This window comes from Staurois parvus, unplaced genomic scaffold (assembly GCF_062004578.1).
Source record: "Staurois parvus isolate SC_StPar_1 unplaced genomic scaffold, SC_StPar_1.0 ptg000283l, whole genome shotgun sequence".
Taxonomy (NCBI): Eukaryota; Metazoa; Chordata; class Amphibia; order Anura; family Ranidae; genus Staurois; species Staurois parvus.
Genome location: NW_028318079.1, coordinates 7192504 through 7209308, shown reverse-complemented (window position 1 = coordinate 7209308; position 16805 = coordinate 7192504). Strand labels below are relative to the sequence as shown.

General features: G+C 43.9%; 1 protein-coding gene across 1 annotated transcript in view; it reads left to right on the top strand.

The window, feature by feature from the left end:
* IL17RE (interleukin 17 receptor E) overlaps window positions 1-12969 on the top strand; it is a 114065-nt gene extending 101096 nt beyond the window's left edge. Inside the window, exons 14-16 of the mRNA XM_089682065.1 lie at window positions 3528-3582; window positions 8796-8903; window positions 11666-12969. Coding sequence (XP_089538191.1) covers window positions 3528-3582; window positions 8796-8903; window positions 11666-12333 — 831 coding nt within the window. The 3' untranslated portion in view covers window positions 12334-12969. The remainder of the gene's footprint in view (window positions 1-3527; window positions 3583-8795; window positions 8904-11665) is intronic.
* The last annotated feature ends 3836 nt before the right edge of the window (window positions 12970-16805 follow it).

Sequence of the window (16805 nt, the reverse complement as noted above, 5' to 3'; positions counted from 1 at the left end):
TAGAGTGTGAGCTGAAAAATCAGGACATGATTTCTAAACTGCCATCACTCCCTCATTTTCAAGCCCACCTACACAAATCTTATATCAAAATGTTCAGCTATCCCTGCTGCCACTAAATATGTCCACGGCTAAGCCATAGTCCTGATAGTTTTCACAATATGACCATTTGTTTGCAACTCATGTCGCCCTTTGACATTCATTGAAACTCCACTCTAGCCACCTCAAATTTGAAGGGCAATTTCTAAACTGCAACTGTGCCTTCATTTTTAATGTTTCAGAGACATACTATGCATCAAAATGTAGGTCCGGGTCTTGTGATTCTCACAATATAAAGCTCTTCAGTGTAGGATTTATAATTTTGAAATTACAACCGTTTGCAGATGGCAACCGCCAGTGAAGTGAGCAAGTTGGAGCAGTTTGTTTTTAACCTCTCTTCTCTGCTCTTGCTGTAGAGTGAGTTGCCATAGGAACCCAGGTGTGTGAGCAGGCAGCAGAGTGACAAGCCGCTCCTCCCAGTTACTCCACCCACTCCAGTTGCAAACTACTGGTGGAGGCAAGAATACTTCACATAATTTCCCCAGAAATTGTAGCTTTTCTAGTCTCACATATATATTCTTATTATAGCCTAATTTACCCCCTAACTCCTCCCACAGTTTTTACACGATATACACAATAATATACCGAAACGTGCGGATTGTTCCTGATTGGTGTGCTATTACTTTGTGGAGCGTTTCACCGAATGGTTCACAAAATATCAGCGTTTTTGTGGTGAAATGAATGGCGGAATGTTCAAAACTAGAGTGGGAGCTGACAAAGGCTATAATGTGAGCTGAAAAATCAGGACATGATATCTAAACTGCCACCACTCCCTCATTTTCAAGCCCACCTACACAAATCTTATATCAAAACGTTCAGCTATCCCTGCTGCCACAAAAAATGTCCACGGCTAAGCCATAGTCCTCATAGTTTTTACAATATGACCATTTGTTTGCAACTCACGCCGCCCATTGACATTCATTGAAACTCCACTCTAGCCACCTCAAATTTGAAGGGCAATTTCTAAACTGCAACTGTGCCTTCATTTGTAATATTTCAGAGACATACTATGCATCAAAATGTGGGTCTGGGTCTTGTGATTCTCACAATATAAAGCTCTTTGGGGTAGGATTTATAATTTTTAAACTACAACCATTTGAAGATGGCAACCGCCAGTGAAGTGAGCAAGTTGGAGCAGTTTGTTTTTAACCGCTCCTCTGCCCTTCCTGTAGAGTGAGTTGCCATAGAAACCCAGGTGTGTGAGCAGGCAGCAGAGTGACAAGCCACTCCACCCAGTTACTCCGCCCACTCCAGTTGTAGACTCATGGTGGAGGCAAGAATACTTCACACAATTTCCCCAGAAATTGTCGCTTTTCTAGTTATTATTATATTATACAGGATTTATATATTATTATTATTATTATTATACAGGATTTATATAGCGCCAACAGTTTGCTCAGCGCTGTACATTATAACATTATAATGGGAGACAATACACGAGACAGTACAGTAACAATACAATTCAATACACGAGGGGTTCGAGGGCCCTGCTCCTTGTAGCTTACAATCTAGGAGGGGGGGGTATAGTGGTACAGGAGGGGATGGAGTGGTAGGAAAAGTGGAGGAGTTCAGTAATTAGCTGAGGGTGGGGTAGGCTTCCCTTAAGAGATAGCTTTACAGAGTGCGCCTAAAAGTGAGCAGAGTAGGCGATAGTCTGATAGATTGGGGTAGGGAGTTCCAGAGGATGGGGGAAGTCCTGGAGACGAGCATGGGAGGAGGAGACCAGGGAAATAGAGAGTAGGAGGTCTTGTAAGGAGCGGAGAGTGCGTTTTGGGTGGTATTTGGATACCAGATTGGTGATGTAGTTTGGGGCAGTATTATGAACAGCTTTATACGTCAATGTTAGTATTTTGAATTTTATCCGTTGGGCAATCGGAAGCCAGTGGAGGGATTGGCAGAGAGGGGTGGCGGATACGGAGCGGTTAGTAAGGTGGATGAGCTGAATCGACAAAAGCTGGCCTTACACCAGTAGACTTTTGTTCGAACGTTTGAAAATTCTGAACAATTGTTTGTCAGCGCATTCAATCTTGCCTTCATCGCGTCAACTAATTTTGTTTGAAATATCTTAACAATTAAATTACAAATTATTTTTTGATTGGTGATCCCAATCATCTGTTCCATACCAGGCTGGCAGCGGCAGCGCTGTAAGACGCCAGAGAGCTGGATGGACTAAAGTTGATCTTACACCAGTAGACTTTTGTCCAAACGTTTAGAAGTCCCTGACTCTTTATCAAAAAATATGTCGCACCGAACCGATGTGATATCGCAGAAAATGTTGCGAAACAATCCAGAGTAGAGCACCTAGAGCTGATGGAACTGAACTCTGGGCAGGAAAAGAATAGCCCTACAGGTAGACTATGACCAATAAAAAAGGCTTGTAAAAAATATACAGTTACGAAAAAAAGAAAAATAGAAAAAGAAAAATAGTCTTTAGGCCAATTCTATCAATTCTAAGGCTTTTATATATCTGTTGCAAATTCTCACCTGCTTCTGTTCTGGAAGTCACTCACTGAGGGCTTGTTTAAAAGAAAACAGTGAGCCAATTATACAGGTAGGAAAATCATTTTCTTGTGTACTGAACACCCCCAGTCATGCGTTGCCACAGGGGCGGACTGACCATATGGAAACTCGGGCACTGCCCGAGGGCCCGGGGTCAGTAGGGGGCCCCATGAGATGCCCCTGGTACCTTTTTCATAGGCTTTTTTGAGTTTGGGCAAGGACACAGGGACCCATGATCCCCTATTGCCCGGGGGCCCCATGAGTTGTCAGTCCGCCACTGCGTTGCCTTGAAGCAAAATTGGATTTTGTTTGAGATTTCATAAAACCTTTACTTGCTACAGATTAATTTACAAGGGTCATTTTTTTTTCCTTTTTACAGAAAGTAAAGTTTTTTTCAGGGCTGGTGTACATTGTCATCAGAAACAAATAAAAACAACATGCTTTCAGATACTTTACAGGACAAAAATAGCTTGCATGTGATTTGCATTTCTTGTCTATTCACAAAATGCATTAAGAATGTAATGATTACTTTTGATGAAAAAGGAGTCTCGGGGTTTAAAAAGATACAGCTGGGATCTATTTATAAAAAATGTCACCGTGAAAATGTTTCTCTGCTTTTAAAAATAATCACAAATTTTGCCTAATACGTTTATTTCCTACTATCGTCAGCTCCATCTAGTGGCCATAGTGCAGGGTTTTCTTGATTGATGTATTTCAGGAGAGTACTGTATTATGGCCACTAGATGGTGCTGATGGGAATAAATGTATTACAGGATTATTCATGGCAGCTGAGCGAATGCTTGAGACATACACATGGCAATTTCTTTTATAAATAGACTCCAGTTGTGTTATATAAGGAATCAGATATTATCTGAACATTTTCTAATAATTATAAAATTGTAATATTTTGTTTTTGTTATCTTTCTGCACAGGTGTGGCGATCTGATGTTCGTTTTGCCCATGAACATCTCATCTGCTCATTTGATTGTGAGTATGACTGCCTAATTGCTTCTGTTCTTGATTAAGTACTTCTTTTACCAGTTATATTTTTTTTTGGCCCCAAGGGGGTGGGGTTTAACCTCATGGGTGGTGCTTCTCCAAATATGGTTGTAAATGGGGCTTTGAGGGTGGCTGTATTTGGCGCCAAGAGCATAAGTCTTTACCCTTACTCCTGTCCTGCTAGACCACTGTCCCTACAACTGAGGCCAAACCCTTCACCATCTTATGCTCTACTCCTTGTCAGAGACCTCCACATGACATTCCCAGCCGTTGTCCTGTATATCCCCAAAGGAAGGAATTTCTACATACTAAAGTAGTTTTGCTGCACTTTACTGGTGGTAGTCAGGAAATGGCATAACAGTCACATCTGAAGGGCATACATTGACATTACACAATCACATATAGTGGACGGTCAGTAGTAGTCACAAGTGAAAGCATATGCAGCACCTCACAGCCATCTGCCTTACAGTCTCTCCTCTGCCCAGGGTCATTAGTACTCACAAGACTGTGCTCTCTGTACAGGGGCGGACTGACAACTCATGGGGCCCCCGGGCAATAGGGGATATTGGGGCCCCCGTGTCCTTGTCCACACCCAAAAAAGCCTATGAAAAAAACAATGAAAGGTACCATGGGCATCTCATGGGGCCGCCTACTGACCTTGGGCCCGAGTGCTCAAATGGTCAGTCCGCCGCTGTCTCTGTAGTTCCCTCCTCACTAGGTATCTCTCCTGGGAGCCTCCAGGGAAGTAGCCTCACACAGGGAACTTTTGGCCTGGCCTACAAGGGCTTTTGCAATTCATCCTAGCCCCCACCTCCATAAGGGACAGAAAGTCGGCTTCTCCTGGGTGCAGGTCTACTCCTCCTGCCCTGACCAGAGCCTATATGTGCTGGTTACATCCACATAGGTGTGGGGTGTTTAAATCCCATACCCCAAGTGTTCCTGTGCTCCTCCCTACCTCACCCTAGGTTCTCACCTAAACGTTTCCCACAGCGTTTTGGGTTTTTCAGAAAAGCAGTACAATCTATTTAACATGATTTCCCATGGGCAGGTTCACATCTCTGCATTTTCACCCGGTGCGTTTTTTGGAAAGGGTCATGGTCTTTTTTGAACGCAAAAACTTGCATTTTTGGTTCTATAGACTTCAATGGAAATGCTGCAGAAAAGCATTTAGTGCTTTTTTGTCAAGTTTTTGATGCGTTTCAAATCTGCCTAGCAACAAGAAAAACGCAATGCAGAAATGGGTCAAACGCAACCTGCATAGGTGTGAACCTATCCTTATATATGGATGCTGACACCCCTGACCAGGGGCGGACTGACAACTCATGGGGCCCCCGGGCAATAGGGGATCATGGGGCCCCTGTGTCCTTGCCCAAACTCAAAAAAGCCTATGAAAAATGTACCAGGGGCATCTCATGGGGCCCCCTACTGCCCGAGTTTCCAAATGGTCAGTCCGCCCCTGCCCCTGACATCACTGCAGGAGGTCTCCACCGAAAAAGGTGCCTAACACCTGATGACACTATCTTCTGTAACCAGGCACTATTCTGGTACAGAGCCACCTAGTGGCAAAGTAGCTAACTGCATCTACCTACACGGTCCTAAAAAAGAGGATATTATGGGATTACTGACTTGACAGAAACGGTGAAAAAATGGGCTAGACCACATATAGGCCATTCTACACCAAAATCGGTCAAACTTTATTTGTACTAACCGTAGCTTTTATACGGGGTTACTAAGCATACCCATTATATAGGCTAGGTGTAAATATATATTTTTTTACATTTTCAACTCAGGGAAGAAGAGTTAGAACCTTTGCCAGTCTTTTATTGCTGCCAGTGTGCCTGTTGGGGAGATTTACCCTCACTTCCTTTCCCAGTCACTGGGTGTCATAAGAACAGGACATGATGGGGCATCTCTCTGATGGGGCAAAGGGAAAAGCAACAAAAGCATATTTATTTAGTAGAGTGGAGTAGCGTATCGCTTCCTATCCTGGTGACAGCTGTGCTATTTTTTTGTCCTGGTGTCACTGGGACAGGAAGTGATGGTAAATCTCCCCAATGAGGACACAGACAGCAATAAAAACCTGGCTGAAATTCTTACCTATTCAATGGAAAACAAAAAAGGAATAAAAAACTTTCTCCATGCTAAGGAATGCGTCAGGGTGATATATACAGGTATTTATTACTTCTCCAGCAATCACATTGTTTGTTCCAAGAATGTCTAAGGCTAGGTTCGCATGTCTACGTGTTGGGAGTGCATGCATGTGCTTTCCTGACATGCACTGCACTTTGACAAATGCACGGGGGTGCCATTCATTTATAATGGCACCCCCGCGCATCTGCAAACGCACATCACCAATCTTGTCTCCAAATATCACCCAAACTGTCGTCTCCGCTCCTCCCACGACCTCCTGTTCTCTAGCTCTCTTGTCTCCTCCTTTCCAGGGCTTCTCCAGAGCTTCCCCCATCCTCTGGAGCTCTCTACCCCAATCAAAGTATCACCAACTCTGCCCACTTTTAGTCAATCTCTGAAAACCTCTATCTTCAGGGAAGCCTATCCTGCCCTCAGCTAATAATGGAATCTTCTATTCCTCCTACCAGTCCATCCCCCACAGTTACTACCTTTTGTACCGCTAGCCCCTCCCTCCTAGATTGTAAGCTCCCAGGATCAGGGCTCTTCTGTCCCTCTTGTATTGAACTGTATTGTTGCTGTATTGTCTCCCGTTATATTGTAAAGCGCTGAGCAAACTGTTGGCGCTATATAAATCCTGTATAGTAATAATAATGTGTTTTCACGCATGTCAAACCATTGCGACGCATTTTTGGAAAAGAGTCCCGAGCTTCTTTTCCACATTTCTGATGCATAGGGCAGCCCATTGAAATGAATGGGCTGCCCTACACGCAGCTCGTGGGAATGCGCTGAAAACTTGCGGAAACACCTGCGTGCGCACAGTCGCAAGTGTAGGGGTAAAACCACATGCCAGGCCTTGCTTACACTTGTGAGTGTTCACTGCCTTCTGAAAAATGATCTGCTGTTGATCACTTTTCTGTGGGATTTGACAGGCGGCTATGGGATGCCGCCTCCTGGATGCTTGTTTTAAAGTGATTGTAAAGGCAGATTTTATTTTTGTTAATATGACAAACGTGTCATACTTACCGTTTCTGTGCAGCATCCTCCTGTTCTTGGGTCCCCCGCTGGCAGTCCTGGCTCCTCCCTCCTGCCAAGTGCCCCCATAGCAAACAACTTGCTATGGGGGCACCCAAGCAGGCTCGCTCCCGAGCCACTGCTCTGTGTCCATTCACACATAGACGCGGCTCAGCCCCGCTATCTCCTCATTGGCTCACAGGCTGTGATTGACAGTAGCAGGAGCCAATAGCTGCTGCTGCTGTCTCAACCATTGAGGAGGGAGAGACCCGGGAGAGCCGAAGCTCCAGTAGACATCGCTGGATCGACATGGGGCTCAGGTAAGTATTGGGTGGGCTGCTGCACACAGAAGGTTTTTTATATTCATGCATAGAATGCATAAAGGCAAAACACCTTCAGTCTTTACAACCACTTTAACTCTTAAAAAGGCAACAAACGCACTGCAATCATTTGGTCAGTCATGGGGCGGCTCATTAATTGAGCAAGTCCCATTTAGTGGCAAAGTTGCCTGCCCAACTTGACATGTGTGGTATCCTTTTTTCCTGCACTGCAATGCAGCAGTGTAAACTAACAAACAGCTGGACAGTCATAGGGCAGTAAAACCCTAGTTCAACCACCTATTTTTACTGTCCGCTAGCCTCCTGTCTAAGCAGAACCCAGATGTTCTGTTCTGGCCCTTGCTGTCTCTTACATGACCGAAAGTTAGTGTCAGAGTGATCACAGACGGGAGGGAAGGCTGCCGAAATCTGCCATCATTCTCCCACAATGCTCCTCGTGGGCGGGCCTTGAGCTGTTGTTATTGGGCACATTCACTCATTAATCACTTTTCAGTAATGGCAACCAATTGAAATACTTTTTTGGCAATCAGAAAAATTACCTGTGATTCTTATAATCCTTCCTGGTGACTTTGGCTACCTTCCCAGTGATCCGTTGCATATGCAGTTTTTCTGCGTTTTTAACTGTGTTTGTTTACAGGACACGTGACTCATAAACTGCACCAAAAACACATTTTTGATGCGTTTTTGCCACATTCACTAATGGGAAGGTGCGTTTTTGGTGCATTTTTGTTATAATTTTTTTCTGGTGACTTTGGCTACTTTCCCACTGATCCATTGCAAAAACGCATATGTGGTTTTGCCGCGATTTTACCGTTTGTTTTTTTTTTCAGGACACGCAACTTATAAACTGCACCAAAAACGCAATGCAGGTGTATTTTTGATGCGTTTTTTGCTGTGTTCATGTCAATAGGAAGGTGCGTTTTTGGTGCATTTTTTGTTATAACTCTTCCTGGTGACTTTGGCTACTTTCCCACTGATCCATTGCAAAAACGCATATGTGGTTTTGCCGCGATTTTACCGTTTGTTTTTTTTTTCAGGACACGCAACTTATAAACTGCACCAAAAAGGCAATGCAGGTGCATTTTTAATGCTTTTTTTGCCGCGTTCATTTCAATGGGAAGGTGCGTTTTTGGTGCATTTTTTTTACCGCACCAAAAATGCAGCAAACAGGCTTTTAAAAAATGCAATGGATCAGTTTGAAGAGTTCAGTGGGAATACACGGTCACGCGTTTTCCTTCCGCTTTTGCGTTCTAAAAGAAAAAAAAAAAGATCAGTGTGAAGAGTTCCACAGGAATACAGAGTCATGCGAAAAGCAGCCTTTCTGAAATGTATTTATTTATTTCAGGTACATATATAGCGCCATCAATTTACATATATATTACATTCACATCAGTCTCTAACCCTCAAGGGGTGTACAATCTAAGGTCCCTAACTCACATTCATACATACACATACTAGGACCAATTTAGACAGGATCCAATTCACCTACCAGCATGTCTTTGGAGTGTGGGAGGAAACCGGAGTACCTGGAGGAAACCCACACAGGCACAGGGAGAACATGCAAACTCCAGGCAGGTGATGCCGTGGTTGGGATTCGAACCAACGACCTGAGTACTGCCAGGCGGAAGTGCTAACCATTTAGCCACTGTGCTGCCCATGGGGGGAAATGACACTGGTGTTGCGGTGCTCAGAGCTCATATTTAATATGTTCTCCCCCGGCAGATTCTCACAAACACCTCGGCCTGATTGCGCTTGTGGCGTTGCTGGTGGTCTTCGCTCTGACGTTATTCTGCTTCCTCGCCTTCCGCAGGATATGGAATATATTCACAGGTAAGAGAACAACCTATAATCCTGACATGCAAGGAATGTAGAGCAGTTAAACGATACATAAAATAAACCCTTAAATGACCTCCCAGGAGGCTGTGTAACGCAGGTAACCTGGTTTTATTTGGTATTCATTTCTGCTTTTTTGAGGATAAGTTTAAGCCGGACTGGCAGGTTGAGGAATTTATTACCAATGTGTACTTTGTGCACGCCTTTAATTGTTTCTAGCAGTTCTGTTTCTCTTGTTTTTTGTATACTATCTCCTGGCTGCCCATTTAGAAGGTAGTAGGTTCATAAGGCCATTGAGAGACTGGAGAGAAAGTATTGCGCCATACCACACAGGGCGAGGTTTCTTTTATAGAAGTGCGCCCCAGGCCGATATTATTATTCTACAATGTACTGCCATAGATATCTGTGGCCATTAGCTCATGCACACCTCGTAACAGAGAAGTGTAGATCATAAAAACAACAAATAACTCAAAAGATTTGTGGGACTTTAAATATCTCTCCAACAGTGACACGTGTATCAACACTCTTAAAAAATTATCTCCATTTTATTATAACAATGGTCTAAAATCCTGCCAAATGGCTTATAAAAGTACAAACAACGGTACAAAGTGGTTCGCGTTGAGGACGGTTGGCTACGCGTTTCACGGAGACACTCATTTCTTATCGTATGAATATCAAAAGATTTATTGAAAATGAACAAACCCCCAATGCAGGCACTGTCCTGTAGGGGGCGGTGGCGGGGGAGGTCGCAGAATCTCATGGAGAAGCCCTGATTAGACAACACAAGCCAGGCAGGGGGGCACATGGAATTGATAATAAAAGAAAGGGAGCCCACCTTACTTACAAATACACATGATATAAAAGATTTGTGGGACTTTAAATAGTCCTCCAATAGTGACACGTGTATCAACACTCTTAAAAAATGATCTCCATTTTATTATACCAGTGGTCTAAAATCCTGCCAAATGGCTTATAAAAGTACAAACAACAATACAAAGTTGTTCGCACTGAAAACTGTAGTCTACGCGTTTCACGGAGACACTCATTTCTTATCGTATGGATATCAAAAGATTTATTGAAAATGAACAAACCCCCAATGCAGGCACTGTCCTGTAGGGGGCGGTGATGGTGGAGGTTGAAAAATCGCATGGGGAAGCCCTAATGGGGTATATGGAATTGATAGTAAAAGAAAGAGGGCACACCTTACTTACAAATACACATGATATAAAAGATTTGTGGGACTTTAAATAGACCTCCAATAGTGACACGTGTATCAACACTCTTAAAAAATGATCTCCATTTTATTATAACAGTGGTCTAAAATCCTGCCAAATTGCTTATAAAAGTACATACAAGTACAAACAACAATACAAAGTGGTTCGCGCTGATGACGGTTGGCTACGCGTTTCACAGAGACACTCATTTCTTATCGTATGGATATCAAAAGATTTATTGAAAATGAACAAACCCCCAATGCAAGCACTGTCCTGTAGGGGGCGGGGGAGGTTGCAAAATCACATGGGGAACCCTAATTAGACAATACCAGCCATGCAGGGGGGCATATGGAATTGATAATAAAAGAAAGAGGGCGCACCTCACTTACAAATACATATGATATACAGCATCCAAGATGCTGATTTTGTAGATCATAAAAATATGGCTTCATAAACCCTTTGACAGTTAAAAGGGACCTGAACTGTGAAGAGGACTAGCCACCAGTATTGCCCGTGGTCTTCATGCAGTTAATAATTTCCCTACCATGCTTTGTTCTATACTTTGTCTCAGCGCGGAGGCGGCCATCTTGGTAGAGGAGCAGGTCTTTGCTTCCTCATGTCAGAGCTGCCCCCCTGATGATTGGTGACCTGATGACTGGTTAGGAAATACTTAAAGACGACTGGTTGGTAAATATTCAGAACATACCTTCAACCTCTTTAGGTACTTTACATATCCCCCTCCCCCACTTTTACACAATCAGGAATTAATTTTTTTCTAATTCTGAAATACTTTTCGGCGGGTCCTGGTCCCACACTTCCAGGTTTGTCACCTAGGTGAAAATGATGCCTCTCCACCCCTTCCTGAAATCTCCTGGGATACTCATATCACCCATCCTGGGAGGCCTTGGGGCAACACATGCACTGGGCAATCTTGGGCACAGCAGCATGTCATAAGCAGGGGCGGACTAACAACTGATGGGGCCCTCGGGCAATAGGAGATCATGGGGCCCCTGTGTCCTTGCCCACACTCAAAGCACACTCAAAAAAGCCTATAAAAGGTACCAGGGGCATTTCATGGGGCCCCCTACTGACCCCGGTCCCTCGGGCAGTGCCCAAGTGCTTGAATGGTCAGTCCGCCCATGACTCATAAGTGAGCCTAGAGCAACTGGCCCCTAATAATGTCAAGACTAACAGACAGAGTAAGCAGTGCCTTGGATGATCTCATACAGTAAATATACAACTATGAGGGCCAAGGCACAAGAGAACCTAGGCATCGAAGAGCATTTCTATTTTCCCTGAGGAAATTTGGGCAAAGAGTACATTTTTAACAGCTTGTCAACATCAACTTGTTTTAGACGTTCCCTATAAGATCGCATATATTCACTTTTTGGGTTCAGGGCTATTTTTTAAACAGTCCCTGCACGTGTTGAAATTGTGTATATGACTCCTTGACTTGAGCAGCCATTTTAGTTAGGGGCAAAATTTTGCCTTATGTTCCTGCAAGTTTTAATCATACTAACAAATGTGTGTTTTTCCTCTGAACAGCTCCACTTTGGAGAAGAACCATCCTGCTTGTTTATTCACCGGATTCCTCAGAGTATAAGACTCTCATCTGTGCATTTGCTGACTTCCTGCAAAGCATCCTGGGCTGTGAGGTCATCTTGGATATGTGGGATATGAACACGGTGAGCCAAATTGGCATGTTACCCTGGTTCTATCAAAAGAGAGAGCTAGTGAGTCAAAGGAAAGGCAAAGTGATGATTGTGTGGACCACAAGGACTAAGTCTATGTATCAGCAGTGGAGGAACCGCCAGCTGAACACTTTTGCATGGAAAGACCCAGCTAACTTGTTTGGGGCTGCAATGTCTTGCCTAAGTAAAGACCTGGGAGGAGAACAGGAGAGTGGAAGGTTGAAGGAGTACTCCATAGTCTACTTTGAAGGCCTTTGTGAAAGAAAAGACATTCCTAAAAACCTGAGGAAGATCTCCAAGTATCGTCTTTTTAAGGATCTCTACAGACTGGTCATCAAACTGCAGGACACTACTTGCCTTTCTTCACAATGCGTGATCAGGGCATTTGCAAAATACCTCATGAAAAAGCTAACACGCTTGGAAGAGAGTCAGGACCTACAAAACCATGTAGAACTTTGCAAGCAAAGTCTATGTGAAGAGATGAGCACAGAGAAGAAGAAGATGGAGTCAACAGGCCTTTGAAACCTCGGGAATTCTTATTTTCATTGATGGAAAATAGACCTTCTTTCTAAATGTATAGGGGGACACTTATTCCTTGAGCATGGATTGGCACCTTTCAACTTTGGAAGAACTGAATTATAGATCCATTTCAAAGGCTGTATTTCTATTTTTTTTAAAGGGGAAGCCGATGTTTGGAATCACCTGCTGGCCTCCTATTTCTGTCAGGGACTTGAGTGGTGAAATTTCCCTGTAACAATTTCTGTGTCCTCTCCTTCACAAAGATATAAGAATGGCATCCCCTTTTGTGGCTTGGTCTGCTGTAAAAGAGTTTTATTCTTTGGTGTAGAGAATCTATCACGTGAGCTCTGTAATTTCTCTGGAACTTGGGTGGAACTCATATTGTGGTTGGAATATCTCACCATGGAAGTCCCTGAGGGTTATTAGAAATCAACATCTGATTCTGCTTGCCAACATCTGAATGTAAAAATTCTTTGGCCTTTGGTGTGAAGATCGACAGGGTGCAAGTAGTGGAAAAAAACATACGCTTTGAAGGACCTAAGGATATGTGTAATTGTCCTGCAAATTGTTGAACCAATCTATGTGATCTTGTGATCTATTTCTTAAAGTGCAACTATCATTAAAAACTTTAATATCAAACTTCTATCTTTAAATTATACTCTTCATTATTACATGTATGATTAACGATCCGTGGTGGAACACTTTGCAGGCTTGACCGACATTGCTTTCTCCTGAGTCTCTCTTTTTTTTTTTTATATAGTCAAACAGGCCGAAACGGAACACTGTGCCACAACTGTGAAACTAGCATTTGGCTCATGGTTGCAGCTTGGCCCCATTAACTTGAATATGTTAATTTCGATGGCAGTACTGGCTGCCAAACACATCAAGGGGGAAAGCATCATGGCAACAGCATGTGTACATCCCCATCTGGTTGCCTTTGCAGGGGCAGTAAACACATGGCTCAACTGCCTATTTTACTGCCGCCTTCAACCACAACTGTAAATGAAAGTGTTACTAAACCCACCCATAGTGCCCTATCATTGGTGTAAGTGGGAGGAATAGTGCGCCATCATTGGTATTGGTGGGAGGAATAGTGCCCCATCATTGGTGTCAGTGGGAGGAATAGTGTCCCATCATTGGTATCGGTGGGAGGAATAGTGCCCCATCATTGGTGTGAGTAGGAGGTATAGTGCCCCATCATTGGTATCAGTGGGAGGAATAGTGCCCCATCATTGGTATCAGTGAAGGGAATAGTGCACAATTATTGGTATCAGTGGGAGGAATAGTGCTCCATCATTGGTGTCAGTGGGAGGAATAGTGTCCCATCATTGATGTCAGTGGGAGGAATAGTGCTCGATCATTGGTAACAGTGAGGGGAATAGTGTACAATCATTGGTAAAAATGGGAGGAATAGTGCCCCATCATTGGTATCAGTGGGAGGCATAGTGCACAATCATTGGTGACAGTGGGAGGAATAGTGTCCCATCATTGGTGTCAGTGGGAAGAATAGTGCCCCATCATTGGTATCAGTGGGAGGAATAGTGCCCCATCATTGGTATCAGTGGGAGGAATAGTGCCCCATCATTGGTATCAGTGGGAGGAATAGTGCCCCATTATTGGTATCAGTGGGCAGAATAGTGCCCCATCATTGGTGTCAGTGGGAGGAATAGTGCCCCATCATTGGTGGCAGTGGAAGGAATTGTGCCCCATCATTGGTGTCAGTGGGAGGAATAGTGCCCCATCATTGGTATCAGTGGGAGGAATAGTGCCCCATCATTGGTGTCAGTGGGAGGAATAGTGCCCCATCATTGGTATCAGTGGGAGGAATAGTGCCCCATCATTGGTATCAGTGGGAGGAATAGTGCCCCATCATTTGTATCAGTGGGGGGAATAGTGCCCCATCATTGGTATCAGTGGGAGGAATAGTGCCCCATCATTGGTATCAGTGGGAGGAATAGTGTCCCATCATTGGTGTCAGTGGGAAGAATAGTGCACAATCATTGGTGTCAGTGGGAGGAATAGTGCCCCATCATTGGTATCAGTGAGGGGAATAGTGCACAATTATTGGTAACAATGGAAGGAATAGTGCTCCATCATTGGTATCAGTGGGAGGAATAGTGTCCCATCATTGGTGTCAGTGGGAAGAATAGTGCACAATCATTGGTGTCAGTGGGAGGAAAAGTGCCCCATAATTGGTATCAGTGGGGGGGAATAGTGCCCCATCTTTGGTGTCAGTGGGAGGAATAGTGCACAATCATTGGTGTCAGTGTGGAGGAATAATGCCCCATTGTTGGTGTCAGTGGCATGCACTGTGCCCTACTGTTGCTGACTATGGTGGGGGGGGGGGATAATACTCCAGGGGCCAGGTAAAAGCAAGCAAAAAGACACATCTGGCCCCCAGGCCACAGTTTGGAGACCACTGGTCTAGGAGACCAGAAGTGTCAAACTTTTTCTTCAATTTCAGCTAGGACAGATGTAAACACTGCCATTTTTTTTCTGGAAAGCATGAGATCAATATTTTTTTTTTTTTTTTTTATCTCATGCTTTCAAGGGTAGAGGAAAAATTTGGAGTCTTCTAGACCCCAGATGTCTCCATAAAAAAGACCTGTCATGCTTTATTTCTATGCTAAGGGAAGTTTACATTTCTTGTGCTAAACACGAGGGTGTTGGACTATACTACACAGAAGTTAATTATCATGTGAAGTTTTGAAGAATATATTTATGACTTCACTATATATTTTTATGGACATTTTCTTTGGACATTTATTGATTTGTGTATTCACATATTTTTGCAGTCACATTTTTGTATGGTATTATTTAATGCACCATTTTTATTTATTAAGAATTTTTTAATTTTTTTGTTCCTTTAATTGCACTAATATAGATACAATTTTCTTTTACATTAAGAGGTATATCATGATTGATGAGCACTGTCTTAATTGATTAATTGTTCCAAATTGCACCTTGTTCTGAAGGATTAGATAGCTGCTCTTCCCAGTATTTTTCCTATTTTTCATTTTTTGTGGTTTCCAGTGGTGCCGTCCATTTTTTTTAGTAATATTTAGCTGTTTGCCTGGAGTTCTTCTTTAAGAACACTTTATAATGGTGTTTATATTATAAAGAAGACAAAAGAATAATAATATTGATAATAATGTAGTACCCTCCTAGATAGCAAGGGGGAGCTAGGTTAATTATTTTTTAGATAGGAGGCTAAGTAGCAGTAGAGGAGATAGTCAGAGGAGTCAAATTTGGGTCAGGGCTGAGAGGCTCAGCAGATCAGCTCTCTGATACCTTCCCCTGATCTAGAGACTTGGAGAAGTCTCTGGAATTCAGTGGGCGGGGGGTGAGGAGTGGCTGATCTGTATGTTTAAGGGACTCTGACCAATTCCCAAGCAGGAGACTTGGCAAGGGGTTGGGACAGCCCTTAAGCATAGGGGAGTCTGCCCGAGGGCCCAGGGTTAGTAGGGGGCCCCATGAGATGCCCCCGGTACCTTTTTCATAGGCTTTTTTGAGTTTGGGCAAGGACACAGGGGCCCCATGATCCCCTTTTGCCCGGGGGCCCCATAAGTTGTCAGTCCGTCCCTGCTGTTCAGTGAGAGAGGAGAGTGCGGGCGGAAGATGTGAGAGCAGGAGGCAAGTGTGGAACCTTTACGGGGGGCCCAGTGGGAAGGGGCCTACCTCCAGGTGAGATCATGACATTGGAAAAGCTTTACTTCACTGGCCCCCTGAGAGAGGACCATCTGTGGTGCCAAGGAAGGAGTCAGCTCACCAGAAGGCTTGAAGACAGCTACCAACCTACAGCTTGCAGGAGATAAACAGTGAGTACTTCTACACCCCCTGGACCGGAGAGAAGGTATTGGGTGGGAAACCTGACTAGCCCCCAGCTGGACTTTGCTCTTAAGGTGGAAGAGACCGGATCCCTTTGTCCAGGGAAAGCCCTCAGATTTCTGGATAGAGGACTATCTGGGGTTTGTGCTGGTACACCAGGAGAGGCTGGAGAGAAGAAAAACCCTTCTGTGGACTTATACATAGTTTCCAGGAAGCTGTTAACAGTTCCTTGGGCATCCCATGTGTCCCTCATCCCCATCCAAGTTCAATACTCCTTAATGAAACCCCCCAAAAAACAAGTTCAAGGACTGTTAACTGTCTCTGGAGGACAAGTCTGTGGAGAACGCGTGTTGCCTGGCTGTGCATGACCATAGGGTGCCCAAAACTTCAGCGACTCCTTAGGGGGTAGTGCTACAATAATAACAAGTTATGTATTTATAGCAACTCAATTCCACCTTCTACTAATGGGAACAGTGAGAGACAATGACTGCCAGCTGGCTCTCAGTTACTGCATTCAATAGATGGCCTTCTTCAAGCTGAACTCCAGGATAAGCAAATACTGTCTAAATACATTCATCGCATGTATTCTTCCTTGAACCTTGGTGAGCTCTGTGTATTTCTTCCAGATCTGTGCAGTAATCCAGTGT